This window comes from Camelus ferus, chromosome 13 (assembly GCF_009834535.1).
Source record: "Camelus ferus isolate YT-003-E chromosome 13, BCGSAC_Cfer_1.0, whole genome shotgun sequence".
Taxonomy (NCBI): Eukaryota; Metazoa; Chordata; class Mammalia; order Artiodactyla; family Camelidae; genus Camelus; species Camelus ferus.
In genome coordinates, this window is record NC_045708.1 from 5,207,931 (window position 1) to 5,225,299 (window position 17,369).

Consider the following 17,369-nt stretch of genomic DNA (forward strand, 5'->3'; position numbering starts at 1 on the left):
GTAACGTGATGCGAGCGACGTGCGTCTGCGCAGTCCGATGCTGAGCGCCAGGGTCCTGACAGCGCGCGTCTGCGCAGTGCAGGGCAGTGAGACGACAGACGGCGCGCGTCTGCGCAGTGAGGGGCTGAGCGCCTGGGGCCGAGCAGCGCGCGGCTGCGCAGTGCGGAGCGATGAGACGCCAGGCGGCGCGCGTCTGCGCAGTGCGGCGCTGAGGACGGAGCCGGGCGGCGCGCGTGCGTCCTGGCGAGCGTCCCCGGTTAGTCAGGTTCTGGCTCTGTCGTCCCCGGCGCTGAAGTGTCGCCGAACGATCCGAGGCGCCGCGTCCGTGGGAGGAGAGGCGAGGTTCAGGTCGGGGCCCTGGGGAGCACGGCGGTGGCGCTGCGGGCGGCGAGGGGGCGCGGGGCCGCGCGCTGGACAGTCGCGAGGCTCGAAGGGAGCGCCCTCAGAGGGGTTCCCCCAACCCGCGCGGACCCGGCCGGCGTCTCGCCGCGTCTGAGGAGCGCGCCCTCCCTGTTTAAGCAGATGGCGCCTTTCTGCAGCCAAGCGTAGTCGCAGCGCTGAAGCTTCCAGAATTTGTGTACATAGTTTCCCACCAGTTTGGAGCCACCTAACTGTGTTTGTCGACATCGTTTTGTTAAAATCTATGTTGCACGGAGAACCAAACTCTCCGGAAGGAGAATAGGCTCAAAACTCAAGGCCCTGGCTTAGCATCTGTCCTTTACAACGAGAGAGCCAAGTGCAAAGAGAGATTCTAGCTGGATTGAGTAAGGGGAAATTCCCATGTGTCTCCGTCATTTAAAAAAAAAAAAGTGTCTTCAAATAGTTGACACTGTTAACCTCCCCCACCCTGAATTTTTAGTGCAGTTATTGGAACTAAGAAAAAAAATTCCCTCCAAAAATCTCAGGGGCTACTTGCTAAAGACTGTGTATTTCATGGGTTTTTTTACCCATGAAGTTAAATTTAGTCGTTTCTCTGCGAAATAGTTCTTCAAGAAAAGAAGACCTTTTATCTCCCCAAATTGTGTGAAATGCAAGACCCACGTACTTGTGTCTTGGAAAATTTCATTTGCAATTTATTACTAGAAATTGGATTTTAAAAAATATAAAAATCTAAACGAAACTAACGTGTTGGCAACCTTACTGGGTTTTCATCTCAAAAAGAACAGCAATTGAAATTCTACTAAGTAAACCCATGTTAACCTAGAATGCTTTTTTCATGTTCAGTTGTTTGTCTTATCAAAACCTTTTCCCTAGGAGGCACGTAGTTACTCTACTTAAAAATGTTCCTAAATTTAAAATTTGGGGCTTTTCCAGGGTTGCAGTGAAAGTGTTTTGAATTTTTTTTTTTTTTTTTTTTTTTTAGTTAAGTCTTTAAAAAATACAACATAAAAATGGCTTCAAAAAGAGCTCTGGTCATCCTGGCTAAAGGAGCAGAAGAGATGGAGACGGTCATCCCTGTAGATGTCATGAGACGAGCTGGAGTAAGTCCCCCAAGGTTTTTTAGCCCTCCTCCCTTTTGAAACATTTTTGAATTTTTCTGAATTTTGAATAAAGTCGTATCCAGTGTCCTTTATGAAACATTTCAAGCATACACAGCAGTACAGGCACGATATAATAATAATTACCTGTTTATCCGCTGTCCACATTTAATACTTGTGAATGTTTTGCCATATTTCTTTCAGATCTGTTTCTTGGAGAACAAATGCTTTAAAAGAATAAAACATGGCAAAGCCGTCTTTGTAAATTTCCCAGATCTGTGCCCTTTCTGGCCCCAGAGATAACTGCTCCCCTCACATGGATGTATATCCAGCCCATGCATGTCTTTAAAGTAACGTTAGATTGTAGTTTTCATTCTGCATATCTGTATTATAAATCTGTATGTGTCTATATAGCCATCATGAATACCTACGTAGCATTTACTGAGGGCTAGGTGTCATTCTCAGCACTTAGGTAAACCTTTTTATGTGTTACAACAACCCACTGAGTTATTGCCATTCTCATTTTGCTGTTGAAGAAACAGGTGCAGAGACAATCGATCAATCAAAATATTTAAGTAAATAAAGTGCACATATTGTAGAAAAGATAAAGATCCAGTTTATTTAAAACTGCTGCTTTGTGTTGCACTGTAGGAATATGCCCAGTCTACCCGTTCTTCTGTTGCCTTGTTTCACAGCATCATAATACTGTAATACTCTCTTACGGGTTTCCTTGCTCAAAGATGTGGAAGTTTCTCTAGGATCTATGCCTGAAAGGAATAGCTGGTTGCGTGGTCAATGTTACTAGATGTTGTCAAATGACTTTCCAGAGTACTAAGATGTGGGCCACCAGCAATGAGGAAAATTCCTGTTTTCCCAGCACTAGCTCTCAGTATTGTCAACTTTGTAAATTTTTGCAAGGTGAAGTAGTATTTTATTATTTTAACTTGCATGCCTACCTTAATAAAATATCATGAGGTTTAAATGGCAGCAGTAACTTTGCGAGAATGATTATTGATAGGATGGTCGTATGGCTTATCCCCCAAACCAGAACCCTTGTGGGAGAAAGAACACTCAGCAGGCAGCATGCTGGGACAGCATCTTTAATTCATACTGTCCTGGGCAAACTGGGACAGACCTAGTGATAAAAGATAGCTAGCCAGCTTAATGAGCCTAAAGTCAGCATGGTTTTGTTGCGGGATTTCCTGCCAAGTTATTTTAAAACACAGGACAGCTGTGAAAATGTTACTCTAAATTTATGTTTCAGTGTTCTTAAATATCACGATGACGTCTTTCTCTTAGATTAAGGTCACCGTCGCAGGTCTGGCTGGAAAGGACCCGGTACAGTGTAGCCGAGACGTTGTCATTTGTCCTGATGCCAGTCTGGAAGATGCAAAAAAAGAGGTTTGTTGTCCATACTTGGAATTACTTTCTGCGGCTTCTTTATCAATTTCTTGAGCTGTTTGGAGTACATGTGAGGCTGTTGTTAGCACAAACTTATTTCAGGAAAGTTACTTTGCTTGGTTGTCTTTGCCACTAAATTAAGCCCTGGGAAGTGGGGGACTTTTGCTTTGCTCTGCTCTGTATCTGTATCGCTGGAGCCTGGCAGGTCCATGACCCTGCATGTGCTCAACATGGGTGGATGGATGGGACACTTGGACCAGTATCCTGGCTCATCCAGGCAGCCTTGCCTCTTGTTATAATTCTGTTACTTGATACCAGACAATCAGTCCCGTATTTCCTAGTCATTTCTTACTCTTTATTCGAAAACTACTTACTGCCTTTCCTCTTTCAATGACACAGACGTGGTTGTGTGATTCATTTTACAGGGAACAACTCATGCTTCATTCGTGGTTGGATTAAGGGAGGAGCAAGAGTTCTACTTAAATTGTGTCACTTTTTCAGTATCTTTAGCATTGCGGTTCTTATTTTTGAGGGGGACTGACACTTTTGGGAATCTGTCAAGAGCTATAGTTCCTTTCCTCAGAAGCATGCCTGCCCACACAGGCTCAGACTCTTGCGGACACTCTCACAGGGCTCAGGCTGAAGGGGCCAGCGTGACAGGGGTGTGGGCAGCACCCTCTGGGAGCAGAGACGTGGCAGAGAAGGACACAGAGCCAGCTCATGGATGGCCACCTGTGCCCTGGCGTGGAACCTGGGAGCGTGATTCCCTGTGCTTAGCTGTCCTCAAGTGCATAGAAAAAAACTTTACTCCTTTTTCATAAATTCAAGTATTTAAGTGCTAGATTGTGGAGTGTAAGAATACTGGTATTTACATATAAATTGTTGAAACTTTATAAATAGCAGGTTAAAAATGAGAGAGGATAAGTAAATATTTCTTCCCTGATCTTTTTTGTCCTGTGGTGTTTGGGTTTTTTTAGAACAGTAGTTACATTTTGTGTCCATTTATTGTTTAGTTCTGTATCTAAAAGAAGTGAAAGAAAGTCTATACGTCACAAATTTTGTTTTTAGTTTTGTTTCATTTTAAAACAACATAGGAGATTTATAGTCTTTAAAGGTAATTCTAAATTGCATATGACGCACTAAATATGTACAGAATTCTCATTTGATAATTTGCTGAATGACTGAATTTTTAAAACTTTCTTAACATTTTAAAGTATTGTTAAACCTTCTATTCTGTAGTTTCAGCAAGTTTGAAATCATTAGATTTCTAGGATGTTTTGATGTCTGGGATACTAAAATTTTGCATTATTTTTATCCCCCAAGTTTCATTTTTCATAAGGTTAAAAATTTTTTTTCTGCGTTTTAACATTTTCCTTTTAATTATGTATTACTTCGTACATTCCTGCTGAAAAACAACTCATGCAGTATAGACCAACACAACGTCAGATGTTAAACGTCCTTTCTCATTCCCCCTCTCCCCTCATCCCATATCAGTTGGCCCACTCCTTTGTCTGTGAGTATCTGTATACTGTCCATGTGAGCGTGTGTGTGTATAAGTGTGTATACAGACACATCTGCATGCACATGCATGTGTATGTATTTTGTACAAGAATGAGGTCGTGCTACCCCTGCAATTCTGCCTCAAGGACATCCTTTCATTTTATTATATACAGATGTTCTCTATTTTTTACTAGTTACAACAGTGTTCCATTGTAGAGAAACATCTTGCTCTATTTAAGTGTTCTTCTGTGAACGGTGTTTTGCTTATGACCCACATTTAAAATATGAAAGTGTTTATTGTTTAATGCACTTTTCAGATGAAACATTCTCACTTTTTTTTTTTTTAAAAACTGTTACAGGGACCGTATGATGTAGTGGTTCTACCAGGAGGTAACCTGGGCGCACAGAATTTATCTGAGGTAAAAAGTGGGTAAAGAAGAAAAAAAAATGGGTATAAGTGCTACTTCAACATCTCCTGATAAGAGTCTGTTGATTTTGTTGTTATAATATTTCAGGAGGGAGGTTGTGAATAAAATAGGGAAAGATGAGATTAACAAAATGGTCTTCTAGCTTAAGGGTTTTTCTTTTTTAGCTTTTTTTGGGAGGAGGGTAATTAGGTCTACTTATTTCTTTTTAATGGAGGTACTGGGGATTGAACCCAGGACCTCATGCATGCTAAACAGGCGCTCTGCCACTGAGCTGTACCCTCCCCCCATAGCTTAAATTTTCAAAAGCATTTCTAATAGCATTCACGATAGAAGTAAGCAGAATTGGTGGGACAGTTATGACAGCGGCTGTGAATCCCGTCCAAATGTGAGACTGCTTATTTTCTTCCCTCAGCAGCAGCAGAACGATCTCCTTTGGGGCTTAGGACAGCTCAGGCATAGGAAGATAAGAGATTGGCTGTCTCCTCAACACGGGGCTTAGGTGGGTGCAGAGGGCGCCAGCTGCCAGCTGGAATGAGAAATGGCCAAATGGGGGCCACTGCTTCTTCATTTTGTCTTGTGCGAGGAGTCAGCCTGCAGCAAGGAGACAGCAGTAGGAGCGGCTGGCAGACAAGAGCTCACGAAGCAGGTTGAATCAGATACTGGGGACTGCGGGGCCCTGTTCCCGACTCTGCTGCCTGAAAACACCCCCAGAACCGCGTTTCCTCCCTGCCGTGTCTCTCCCTGGAGTACAGCACGGCGAGGGTTCGCATGCCCAGGGGAACTTGCTTTTCTCATCTCAGCTTTAAACGTCTTAAGAAAAGAGTGCCTTTTTCATATAATAAATGCCGTGCTTGGGTTTAAGAATGTAGAAACATTACAGATTTGGTCATTTTTATATTGATGATTTAGCAATATTGTTGAAAAGTAGTCAGATTGAAGATCTCGTGGTTTAAGCTAAAATCAGATTCTAGCCAGAGACTGGCTGTGGCTTGATCATAACTTGATGTGTTTTTGCTTTTCTTTGAATAGTCCGCTGCTGTGAAAGAGGTTCTGAAGGAACAAGAGAAGAGCAAGGGCCTCATTGCTGCCATCTGTGCAGGTGACGTGTAACACGTGGAAGCTTCAGAACCCACGCGCCAGGGTGGTCTGTGATTATAAGATTTGGTTCCAAAGACTTCTTCCCCTTCAGTAAAGCAGGAAAGGCGTCTGTATTGGTGTGTTTAGTTTGGTGGCATGAAGTTAGTGTCATTTCAGAAATGACTACAGCCGTTCCGCTCTCTGCTTCTCCGTGCCTTTGGTCTACATTCTGTGAAACCTTGTGTTTTCTGTGCTTGGTGGACCTCAGAGGAAAGTCTGGCCCCTCTGGAATTCAGTAAACAGCTTGTTGCAGCAAATCCTGGTGCCAGAAGGTATTTGTGCCAGCTCACTGTCAGCAAGAACCGGGCAGACGAAACAGGACGGCTCTGCCCCGGGCTTGCCCCACGGCGCCCTCTGCCCGACATCGGTGCTCAGTGCTGCGTCTCGGGCACTGTGCTACCTCCAACTGCTTCAGAGGCAGGTTTTTGGGGCTTTATAGATGTCCTCACATCTTTGAAACCTAGAAATACTTTGTTTTCTGACAGTGCTTTAAAAATCCATTCTTTTTGCTCTACTATCAGATGATATTCTGATTAATTTTGGCAGGTGCCTTTCTTGTTTATAGGTCTTTATTGTCTGTCAAAAGAGCGAGTATATAAATTAGTGGATGTATGGATGGTTAGATAAAATGACACGTTATTTTGTTCAATACAGTAGACTTTTTAAAAGAATCCATAGGCTAGGGCTCTGGGCATTTTGCATTAGAGCAGGACTGCAGAGGCAACCGCCTGATGGGCCCTATCCTTGACCTCTGGTCGACATTGACCTCTGACTTGCCCTCAGGGCCCAAGGATTTGTCTCTGCTGAAGGACACTGCGGCACAGGCAGCTGCACCTGTCTTTGAGGAGGCGGACGTAGGGCCTATTATGTGTATAAGGACCTAGTCCAGCCCATCCCCTCCCCACTCTGCTCACCCCTCACGTCTGCCTCGCCCTTAGGTGCTTTAACCAAAGGAAGAATGGAAGGGTCTGGGCTGGCTTTGTCCTCTTAGGACTCTGCTGAAAGTCAAAACCATGTGTCCATTTTTGTTCTGTGTCATTGAGACGGAAATTGTTGGTCCATCTGGCTCACTGTTTTGGGCTCAGGCAGGCCTGGGTACCACGCTCCTTAGGAGCGCAGACCTGATAATCATTTAAATGGACTTCATAAGGTACACAGCGCTAATGATCTGTCTGCGATCAATCTCCTGCCCTGCTCTTCTGGGGCTGCAAAAAACGGGAAGGCGCATGCCCGTGTGTCAAGGAGACTGCAGTAGCAGTAGTTCGAGTGTGAGAGAGTGGCTGGTGTGAACCGTGGAAGAGATTCTGAGGTTTTAAATCGGTGGATGGAAACAAGAAGATTGCTAAGCGTTGCAGTCAGGAACTGGGATCTGTTTATTGAACAGGAGGAACATTAACTTAACCCTAATACTGAGTGAATGCGAGAGACAGAAATTGGAAGGGAGACTATCTTGAGAAGAAAATGAAAGGAGATTCACTCGGCGCGGTGGGGTGGGGAAGGAATCCTCCAGGGGAAGGAATCCTCCAGGGGAAGGAGCCAGCACTTGGCCCACGTGGGGCTCCAAGTACTGCCCAGGCTCAGGGGCACCCGGAGGGGCCAGGAGGTGGCGGTGGTGCTCTCTGTGTAAGTCACCACACGGTGGCGCTGTTGGCTGGATCCTCTGGGCCTCCCAAGGCAACTCAGTCCACTGTACCCTCTGCTCCGTGCTCAGGGCTGGATCCCTGCTGCTGACTCGGCCACACTTCATCCATCAGAAGCACAAGTAATAGAAGTAGCTAGATATCGCCTCTAATTTTCCAAATAGGATCCTAAAGCCCCAGAAAGCAGTAATTATGAGTTTACAGCACGTTTGTTAACGTTACTGTAAGCAGTAATTTTATCACCTGGAGGGAGCAGCCTGTAAAGTCCCAGCTCACCGTGTGACCACTCTCCTCACTGTAGGTCAGTCATCGCTTGAGGTTTGCTTTACAAGAAAATGCAGCAAATTATTTACTTAAAATCTTACAAAATAAGCATTAAAGGTAATTCATGAATCCATTCAAATAAAAATTGAGTGATAATCCCTCAGTTTTTACAGACATTTGCAATTTGCTACCACACACGGTTCTCTCGCGGGTAGAATACAAGTAGGAGGAGGGAGACGTCAAGTGTATTTAAAAGGCTTTTGACCTAAGGTATAAGTGAGGACTTGGTCTGAAACCGACACCTTCCGTTGGGCAGAAAGCTTATGTAATTGCGTGTTGCTTGTTTGCGCTTCCTGTTAGTAGCAGCTGAGGTCTAAGAAGCCTGTGGGTCTGTTACATAACAACTTTTTTCTTGGAACCGTGTTGAAAAATGAAAGGGCAGTAAGAAAGTGCTTGGGTTTGCTGAAGCTGAAGTGTACAGATTCTGACCTGAGATCTTACCCACCGTGGCCTGACCATTTAGAAGGTCATGGTGCTCTTTTAAAGTTTCTCTAGGTATGACACGAGGCCTTAGAAAGTTTCTGTTTGTTTTTGTTATTTTTTGGTGGCTTAGACAAAAAAAAAAATAGAATAACTACTTTCTTTAAAGTTTTAAGGTAAGATAACAACCATTCCCCTACTTGGGGAGTGTTACCTGCGAAATATGCTTGTGATTATCAGTGAAGTTGACTGTTTTCAGTGAATACATTTGGGTAAAAATCTCAACTCAGCACCTGTGTATTTTTTTAAAACTCCGTTTTAAGAGGGGAGGCCCAGAGAGGGTCCACAGCTGGCATTCGTGCAAGGTTCTTCTTGGTGCGTAGCTGTAAGAAAGGCCTTTATGTCTCAGACACGGAGGTGTCTCCTTTGGGGCTGGGACAGTGTTGTGTTCATTTTAATCATTCTTACCACCTGATATATTTGGATAGGCAGATGAGCGCTAATTTTTCATTTTCAATTAAAAAAAATTTAGTCCGGAAAATAGCAGTTAAGCCCAGAGGTTCAAAAGATACCAGCTGCCTTTAATGTGTAACTGAACCTTTCATTTGCAAAAGAGTAAGGCAAGGTGAGTCGCCCCCGGGGGCTCCCCCTCCTCTGTGCCCCTGTTACACTTGCAGCCCGTCCCTCCTGGGGGCACGGTCTTTTACCTGTTTGCTCCTCAGGTGTCAGGGTACGTCTTTTTGATGAAATGGTTATCTTGAGTTTGTATGCTTTTGCCGTATGTGCTTAGCTCAGGTGGTTTATTATAAACACACTTCAGCTCTCATACTGAGAGGCGTTTAATTTCAGAATCGTAAGTATATTTTTAGGTAAGATCCTCCTGATTTTGAAGAATTCCTGCTGCAGTTTTTAAAGTATGGGTCTTTCTATATCTCCACTTACATCTTTTTATTTATCTTTTTAGGCCCTACGGCTCTGTTGGCTCACGAAATAGGTTTTGGAAGCAAAGTTACAACGCACCCACTTGCTAAAGACAAAATGATGAATGGAAGTAAGTGTATGCTTGTATTTTAATGTACAAAAAGACCTTCTCAAAAGCGGCCATGTGGCATTGTCTCCCACAGGTCTACATAGTTGACACATAGGGGTTCCCGGTGGGGGTTGAGGTTTGACATGTCCCTTGCTTTCTTTGCAAGTGTTTTAACACGAGAGGTGGGCTCACCTTACGAGTCTCTGTATATCCCGGAGGGGTGGGAGCTAAGCCAAAGGCCAGCGTCACAGACTGAAGCGGTTGCAAAATGCCAGTTTAATTAGTATTTTTACCAAATACTTTGCCAGTGATCTGAAGGTAAATTTTAATCTTTGATAGCAATTTTAGAATGTGCCCTTTTGCCCACAGTCCAATGTGAAGTGCACATTGCTCCGCCGTCCTTCTGAGGAGGCCTGGGTCCAAGCCTGTTCCTCGGCTGACAGATTTCTTTTATAAATATCAAGTAGATATTTAACTTTTGTTAACTTATTTTTATAAAAACAGTTTCTATTCATGTTTTTAAAAATGCAAACAGCACAGAAAGAGATGACGTAAAAAGAGATGTTCCTTTCCTCACTGACTTCCCCACCCCTTTCTCTAATTCACAGAGGTAATTTCTGTTAAAAGTTTTTTGTGTAACCCTAGAATTGTCTCTGTACACCCCCCTTATCCTTTGTGGTTTAATATTTTTACTCCAGTGAAATCTCGTAAATACATCCTGCAGCTTGCTTTTTTAACGTAACGTTACGCTTTTTCTTCATAATGTATCAAAAAATTTTAAATTCTCTTATATTGCTTGTTATTTGGAGATTATTTTTAAAAAAAAAAGGTTGTTGTTGTCTCTTAACAGCTTGCAGAGACGTGTGTGTCAGGTTTTAAAGTGCGAGGCATATATGATTAACCCAGTTCCTGAACGTGCGGCTGTGCCAGGGCCACTGCTTCCCCGGTACCAGCTGCTGCTGCTCAGTGTGGCTTTCAGGGCACCAAGCAGTAGTGTCTTCTGTCAGACAGGAAGGGTCTTCCTCGGCCACCTGTCCCTGCAGTGCATGTCACAGGGAGGCAGGGACCTTGGAACATGCAGAGAGAGAGGACAAATGCAAGAGAATCAGAATTCCCACTTAGAAGCCAAGGTGATCCGACTGGCATTCAACCAGGTGGGACACTGAGTGACACCAGCCAACCAAAACACGGTGGCTAAATGAAAAGACTGATACCATCAAAGGCGGGTTTGAAGATGGCTGTGCAGCTGATACATTTTCCGCCTGTCAGTCCTGCCCTGGGCTTACTGTGAACTAAAAGGGCAGTTAGCATCATTTCTTATAGTCCCTTTTCATAGAAAAGTAAAGTGATGCAGTTTTCATTTTATTGCCTTTGTTTTTCTAAATTAATAGACCTTATTTTTCAGAAGAGTGTTAGGTTCACAGCAAAATGAAGCAAAAAGTACAGAGTTCCCGCGAACCCCCGTCCGCCCACGCACAGCCCCCCTCCCCACCAGGCGGTGAGCCTGAGCTGCCTCGTCGCCGTCACCCAGCGCCGTGGTTTACGTCAGGGTTCGCTCTTGGTGTTGGACATTCTGCATGTTTTTTAATTTCATCTAGAGTAGTATTTTCTTAAAACCTATAATTTTACTTTAGTTGATAGAAAGACAGTAAGTTGTCATTAAAACCCTCTGTGTGAAAGTTGATTTTTTTTTCAAGGCTCTGGCTTCTGGGCATTTTTTTAATGTAGGGATTTAACTTACTTTGAGCCAGTGGGGGGATTTTGGAGGGTCAGAAAGAACAGAATCAGGCTTCATTTAGTAGTTGCAACACATGAGAAGGAGGGCTCGAGTCAGACAGTCTCCGTTACCTGAAGGTGCATCCTTTCTGTCTCCTTCCTTGTGAGACCTCAAGACCTGAGGTCCATCAGACGTAGAAGATTAGGCTGTTAACTCTTGGGCATTTCCAGGCACACTCGCAGCCCCCAGGGCCAGGCAGGCAGGCAGGCATTGACCTCACAGGTGAGGAAACAGGCTGGGGGAGGCGAGGCCACATGGCCAGGCAGGCCGGAACTCCGGCCCTGCCTCTGTCCCTGTGAGGCTCCCACACACGTTTGTTACCAGGCGCTGGGTTTAGTCAGTTCCATTGTAAGAAAAAAATGTTTGCAATTCTGCGCTTTAAGAACATTCTGAGAAGTGGAGCTACAGGCACTTCCTGGGCGTCTCCTGCAGTGAGGCCCTCCTGCTTGTCCTCATCGCGACCTCGCCATTCAGATCAGTATGAAATGTTTTACTCAGATGGGCAGTCCAGTCTGAAGGACAGAGTCTGCTTCTCAGCTTTGAAATGAAGGTGCGGCCTCGCCGTTTGCTTGCCCGTTGTTGTGGTGAGCATCTGAAGGCCTGGCCCAGGGCTGAGCGCTGGGAGCGGAGCCGGGAACAGGCTGGGGTAACTGCGCCGCCTCCTGCTGGCCTTTGGTTCGACTGGATTCCCAAGGTAGTCCTGTTAGCTCGGTATCGCCCCCGTTCTGCAGAAGAGGAAAGGGAGGCCCAGGGAGGTCAGGCAGCTCCTAAACCGCAGACCCAGGACTGGAACCCAGGGCTGCTGTGCGCAGGGGCCAGCGGCTTTTCCTTGAAGGGCCGGTAGTAAATATTTCCGGCTCTCTGGGACTTCACGTCCGAGGCTCTGAGACCACCTGGGTGAGGTGTCGCCTGTAAAAGCAGCCATCAGTTGCTGACCGCTTCGCCCCCAGCCTCCCCAGTTGCTTTATGTCTGGGCTTTGAGAGAGGCTTTGGGGTGTTTGCTTAAAGTTGAAAAGAAGTGAGTGCCTTGTGCCAGACTGAGCATGTGGTGTCCTGTGCCCGTGGGCTGGTGCACCCGCGCCCTTGCAGGCGAGGGCCAGGCGTGCTGTGCTTCTGCGTGCTCGCCGCTAGGTGGGGCTAGTGGACAAGCAGACCTGTGCTCCTGGTTGAGGTTTTGAGAACCATGGAACCTGTAAACATCTTTAACCAGTTTAAGCTGTATTTGTAGTATTTTACCCACAAAGAGATTGTTGAGTGAAGCGTGTCGAATCGTGCTTCCCGCTGCCCCATCTAGACAGCCGTCTCAGCTCTGGGAGGCTCGGCCCAGCCGGTTTCCTAGTTGAGCATTTAAAGTGCGCTTGGCCTGGCTTAACCACCAGTCATTGAGGTCGCATTATGAAAACCCCTCTTCCTCAAAGTAGGGCTCCTCTTTTCTGTAGTAACATAACTGGGGAATCTTCCACGCGCTGTGGTCAGGTACTTGAGCGGTGACTTGATTTGTAACGAGCCTAGGAAGACAGGAGTTACTGCAGGTGTTGTTAACCCACTCTGAAGGGACCTGGGCGTCAGTACCTTGTCTCTAAAGCTCATAATACAGCAGGAGCATCTTTTTAGGCGACGTTTTCTCTGTATGTGTTCATTGAACAAGTACTTCCTGAGCTCTTCCTCAGGCTCTGGGAACAGAAAAAGGAACAAGATGAAGTCGTGTCCTCAGATGTTCTCGGGTGGGTGGGAGATGGGTCCACACTGGCTGGGGCCGGGGGTAAGGTGGTCAGAGGTGGAGTGTGTGCTGCATGCTTGGCTCTGCCTGCAGGGACAGCGTGTGGCAGGATTTCACAGAGGACCCTCGTGGGCTGTTAATCCCCGCCCTGAATCTTGTGTCCTTTGGGTTCCATGCTGCTGAGTGGCGCCACCACCTGCCCAGTTGCCGGGACAAACGGCTAGGAATCATTCTGCGTGCCTCCCCACGTCCGGTCCTTCACCAGGTTCCGGGCATGTTATCTGCAGAACACACCTTAGACCTTTGTTTCCTCTCCATTGCCACTGTCCCCACCCAGGTCACCATTGGCTCCCACCTGGACGCAGGTTCTTTTCTGTCTCTGTCCTGGCTCCTTCTGGTCCAGTCTCTGCATGCAGACCAGGCCTGAGGGCTTGCGCACTGTGATGTGGAGTTCAGGGTCACCTCTAGGTGCTGGAGAAAGTTGGGGAAGACTTGTCATAGGGGAGACAGGTGGGTGTGCTCTGACTTGCACTTTGGAAAGAGCATCTTCGTGGGGTGCTGAGTGTGGAGGGAGGGCAGTGTGGGGAGGGCTGCCCACAGAGGGGAGGTGGGGGGTGTTCATTCTTCTGTTCACTGGTACTTGGGGCGCCTCCTTGGGGCCGTTCATATCAAGGCTGGGCTGGGGCAGGTGAGCGCTCAGTGGTTTTCAGAATAGACCACGAGCAAGGAAACAGGTTGTTCCCGGGGTCCGGCAGTGCTGAGTGGGTGCTCTAACGGGTCCCAGGGACCCGGTGTGGAGAGGTGGCCTCCCTGAGAGGCCAATGCTGACCCTGGGAGGGGGAGGAGGTGGGAGCTCTCTGGGCAGAGTGGGCAGCCCGGCAGCTCTTCCTGGGGCCAGAGAGTGTGGGGTGCTCGGTGACAGTTCCAGGTGGGAGAGTGGGCGATGGGACGAGTTGGGGGGGCAGTGGGGCCAGGCCATGGGGGTGCTGCTGCACCTGGGGAGTTGGAGCCTGGCTCTGTGTGCAGTGGGAGGCTTTGCTGACGGCTGGTGTGGAGGGCGAGAACTTGGCGAGCCGGTACCAGGAAGCCCAGCATTGTGGCCTGGAACTTGCCTGGAGGTGGTATCATTGCCCAGAGGTACTTCATGCAAATATAGAAGCACGTTTCTAGTTATTACATTTGCAAAAATATAGCCAGTTAGGGACGCAGAAGAAAAGGAGCCCCTGACAAGAGAGGGTGGCTTCTCCCTCCATCTCTCCCCACTCCCGACATGTTGTGTATCGTTTTTGCGTGTTTGTCTTGAGGCAGCAGAGAATGTGTGCAAAACGCAGGTGGTCAGTGTGATGGGGGTTCTGCCTTCAACACGGCTTCACCCTCACCCCCTTCCTGCCAGTGGTTTGTAGGGAAGGAAAAATAATTTCCCCTCCACCTTTCTGAGTTCTTGGCTGAAACCCCTGTAATAGAAGACAGATTAGCAAGAGAAAAACAAAAAAGCTTGTTAATCTGTACGCATGGGAGATGCCCAGGGAAAAATGAGTAGCTCCCTGAGATGGCTGAGAAATCCGGCTTAAGTGCCATCTTTGTGTGTGTGGGAGGGAGGCAATTAGGTTTACTTATTAGAGGAGGTGCTGGGGATTGAACCCAGGACCTCATGCATGCTGAGCATGCACTCTGCCACTTGAGCTATACCCTCCCCCCCTTAAATGCCATCTTAATAGGGAAAGGGGAGGGGGAGATCGGCCTCCTAGGGGAGAGTCATTGGCTTTTAAAAAGGAAAGGTGGAGGGTCTTTAGAAGAGTAGGGCGGAGGAGTGACCGCTTGTGACAGAGTCTGGTGCGGTGTCAGCCTCCAGTTTTCTCTCCTGGTTGTTGAAACTCCCGGAAGGGGATTGATGACAGCTGAGTTCCTTTTGGATGCTCTGTCTTCAGGCAGGAAAGGGGAGTTTAGAGAAAGCCTCTCATGGCATGTGCTGTTATTCAGGTACCTACAGCTCAGAACAGTATTCCGAAGCGGCATATTTTGGGGTGGCAGATTCTCTGCCCTCCAGGTTATGAAATTGACACTTGAGCACTTGTTGTATACTGGAAAGTGAGCAGTCAGCATTCGCTCCAACATCTCACGTTTACGAGGTCTCACACGGCTGCGCTGAACATACGTGTATTTATATGTTTCATTTCAGCAGTTGTCGGTGGCCCCCTCTTTGCTGTACAGGCGCCTTTAATATCCTCACGGTGTGCTTGGAAGGCCTCCGAGAGCCAAGTGCATTTTTGAATGACCCGCTGCAGAGTCGGCGGGGGTGGGGGGGAGCAGTTTGCTTGTTGGTTGGTTTTTAATTTGCGAGAGACCAGCCGCTGCTGTCACGGAATGGCGTTGCTAGGTGGAGTCCATGGCTGTCCAGCAGAGCCCATTAGGACCTGACGGTTTTCTGTGTTTGTTTCCAAGATCATTACAGCTACTCAGAGAGTCGAGTGGAGAGGGACGGGCTGATCCTCACCAGCCGGGGGCCTGGAACCAGCTTCGAGTTTGCCCTCGCCATCGTGGAGGCCCTGGCCGGCAAGGAGGTGGCAGCGCAGGTGAAGGCACCTCTCGTTCTGAGAGATTAGCAGGGCTGGAGGGGTAGGCCGTCCGTAATCATTCTCACTGTGTTCACTCCAAACACAAAGCGGGGTCAGTGTGCCCCACCCCCACCCCCGTGCAGGGGTCACCGCCAGCAGCCCAGCGGTGCGTCCCCACATTTGTGTCCCCAGTTGTGACCCCACATTTCTAAACCTTGACTGCAGAATAAATAGTGCATTTAGCAAACTGTTGATTGTTCCTTCTTTTCCCTCTGGTCTCCGTTGTTTGGTGTGAAGCCAAATTATCAGCTTCATTAAACTGTTGATATTGCTACTGTTGATATTGCTACAGCAAACACATCTTACACGGCCAGGAGGAAAAGCGTAGAACAAAGATTTAAAAGTGCGATTTCTCTCCCACTCATTACCTGTATCTCTAATGTGCTATTAAAAAAAACCCAGTGAAGTTGGCTGTACTGTGAATCTTTGTAAGCTAATTCCTCTTTTCACGTTATAGCAGAAGTCCTCAGATGGAATTGAAAACCTCTCCAGGTTGGCCCAGCCCGTTTCCCTTCCTCGGCTAACAGCGCCCCGCTGTTTCACCCTGTGACCACCCAGCGCCCACGTGCAGGGGCTAGGTCGCACACCGGGGCTTGGCAGGCAACCCGGCCCGGCCAGGCAGAGCCTCATGCCTGGGTGAGACCAGTCAGCCCATGCGCTCCAGCCCTGGGGCCTCTGCCGGGCCTGCCGGCGGGCGGTCAGGAGGACCTGCAGTGAACCTGGCGCTGCTGGCAGCCACCTGAGCGCTGGGAGGGGAGGCCTGGCCCGGCCTGAGGGCTGGCTCCAGCACGAGAGGTGGAAAACTTTCCTGACCCCAGTCCCTCTACCCCTGAAGCAGAGCAGCTTCTGCACTTGTGAGCAGGAGCCGGCAGATCCCCTCGGCGTTTTGTTTTTTCATCATTTATGAGTGACCGGTAAGAATCAGAGGGACTACGCAGTGGGCAGGCTTCTGCGGAGGGCGGGCTGAGCTGCTGCGGAAGACGCCTCTGCGGTGCGGGCTCGTCGCTGCCCGCCCTTCCTCGCCCTCCTCCTGTTCCTCCCTCCCTCCCCTCCTGGGGTACTGTACCTGCGTCAGTAAACTTTCTGAAAAGGCCAGGTGGTAAGTATTTTAGACATGGGGGCCGTAAAGTGTCACAAACACTCAGCTCTGCCCTGGTGACACAAGAGCATCAGGCAGTGAGGGTGGCCGTGTCCAGCCACAGCCTTTCAGAGCCAGGCAGCGTGGGGACGGGCCCTGGGCCACAGTTTGCGCCCCATCAGGCAGTGAGGGTGGCTGTGTGCAGCCACAGAGCCTTATGGAGCCAGGCGGTGGCGTGGGGGCGGGGCCCTGGGCTGTGGTTTGCCGACCCCTGAATTGGAAGGCAAGGCAGGTGTTAATGGTTGAAAATGCAAGTGTAACTGCAGGTTTTGATAAGCACGCTGATGGTAAAAAGAGGACGCCAGGGGCGAACAGGAGAGACTCTGGGAGGTGAGAATGGGACTAGATTTCCTCGGGAGCCGTCTGTGTGCCGAGCCCTGTGCTGGTGCTGGGAAGAAGCCTTTGAGAGACACGGTCTGTCCTCCTAGAGCTTGTGTTGTGGGATTCAGAGAGAGAAAAACGAAAATATCCGTGTCCTAGTAAGAGAAGTGGAGTAAGAGGGCAGTGATGAGATGTTTTCTGCAGGGTGTGTAGTGGAGGCCTCTTTGAAAAGGGACCGGAGGGAAAATCTGGAGCGATCTGGCTGGGGGTGAGGCGGGTATCTGCTCAGAGCATTCCAGGAAGAAAGAGGAAGAGCAAAGGCCCTGAGGCAGGAGCACTGGGTGCAGAGGGCCCTTGCAGGGCTGGAGCTGGGGAGGTAGCTGAGCGGAGACTTTGGAATTGACGCGGAGATGGGAACCCCCGGAGGAGGTCCTGATCGT

At 48.2% G+C, this 17,369-nt stretch overlaps 1 protein-coding gene across 2 annotated transcripts; it reads left to right on the forward strand.

Annotated features, from left to right (window-relative positions):
- Positions 1-200: 200 nt before the first annotated feature.
- PARK7 (Parkinsonism associated deglycase) lies at positions 201-15,876 on the forward strand. Of its 2 annotated transcripts, none has more exons than XM_032495108.1 (7): positions 201-348; positions 1,364-1,481; positions 2,778-2,879; positions 4,739-4,798; positions 5,837-5,906; positions 9,293-9,379; positions 15,298-15,876. In XM_032495108.1, the coding sequence occupies exons 2-7, from the start codon at positions 1,392-1,394 to the stop codon at positions 15,456-15,458; spliced, it is 570 nt and encodes a 189-aa protein (XP_032350999.1). In that variant the 5' UTR covers positions 201-348; positions 1,364-1,391; the 3' UTR covers positions 15,459-15,876. The 2 variants fall into 2 exon arrangements, with proteins under 2 accessions (XP_032350999.1, XP_032351000.1); XM_032495109.1 differs by having other exon boundaries at positions 234-256.
- Positions 15,877-17,369: the final 1,493 nt, after the last annotated feature.

Coding starts and splice junctions, on each gene's coding strand:
- PARK7 (XM_032495108.1), top strand. CDS start 1,392: ATGGCTTCAAAAAGAGCTCTGGTCATCCTGGCTAAAGGAGCAGAAGAG. Junction 1,482..2,777: donor ATGTCATGAGACGAGCTGGA/GTAAGTCCCCCA, acceptor TCTTTCTCTTAG/ATTAAGGTCACCGTCGCAGG. Junction 2,880..4,738: donor TGGAAGATGCAAAAAAAGAG/GTTTGTTGTCCA, acceptor AAACTGTTACAG/GGACCGTATGATGTAGTGGT.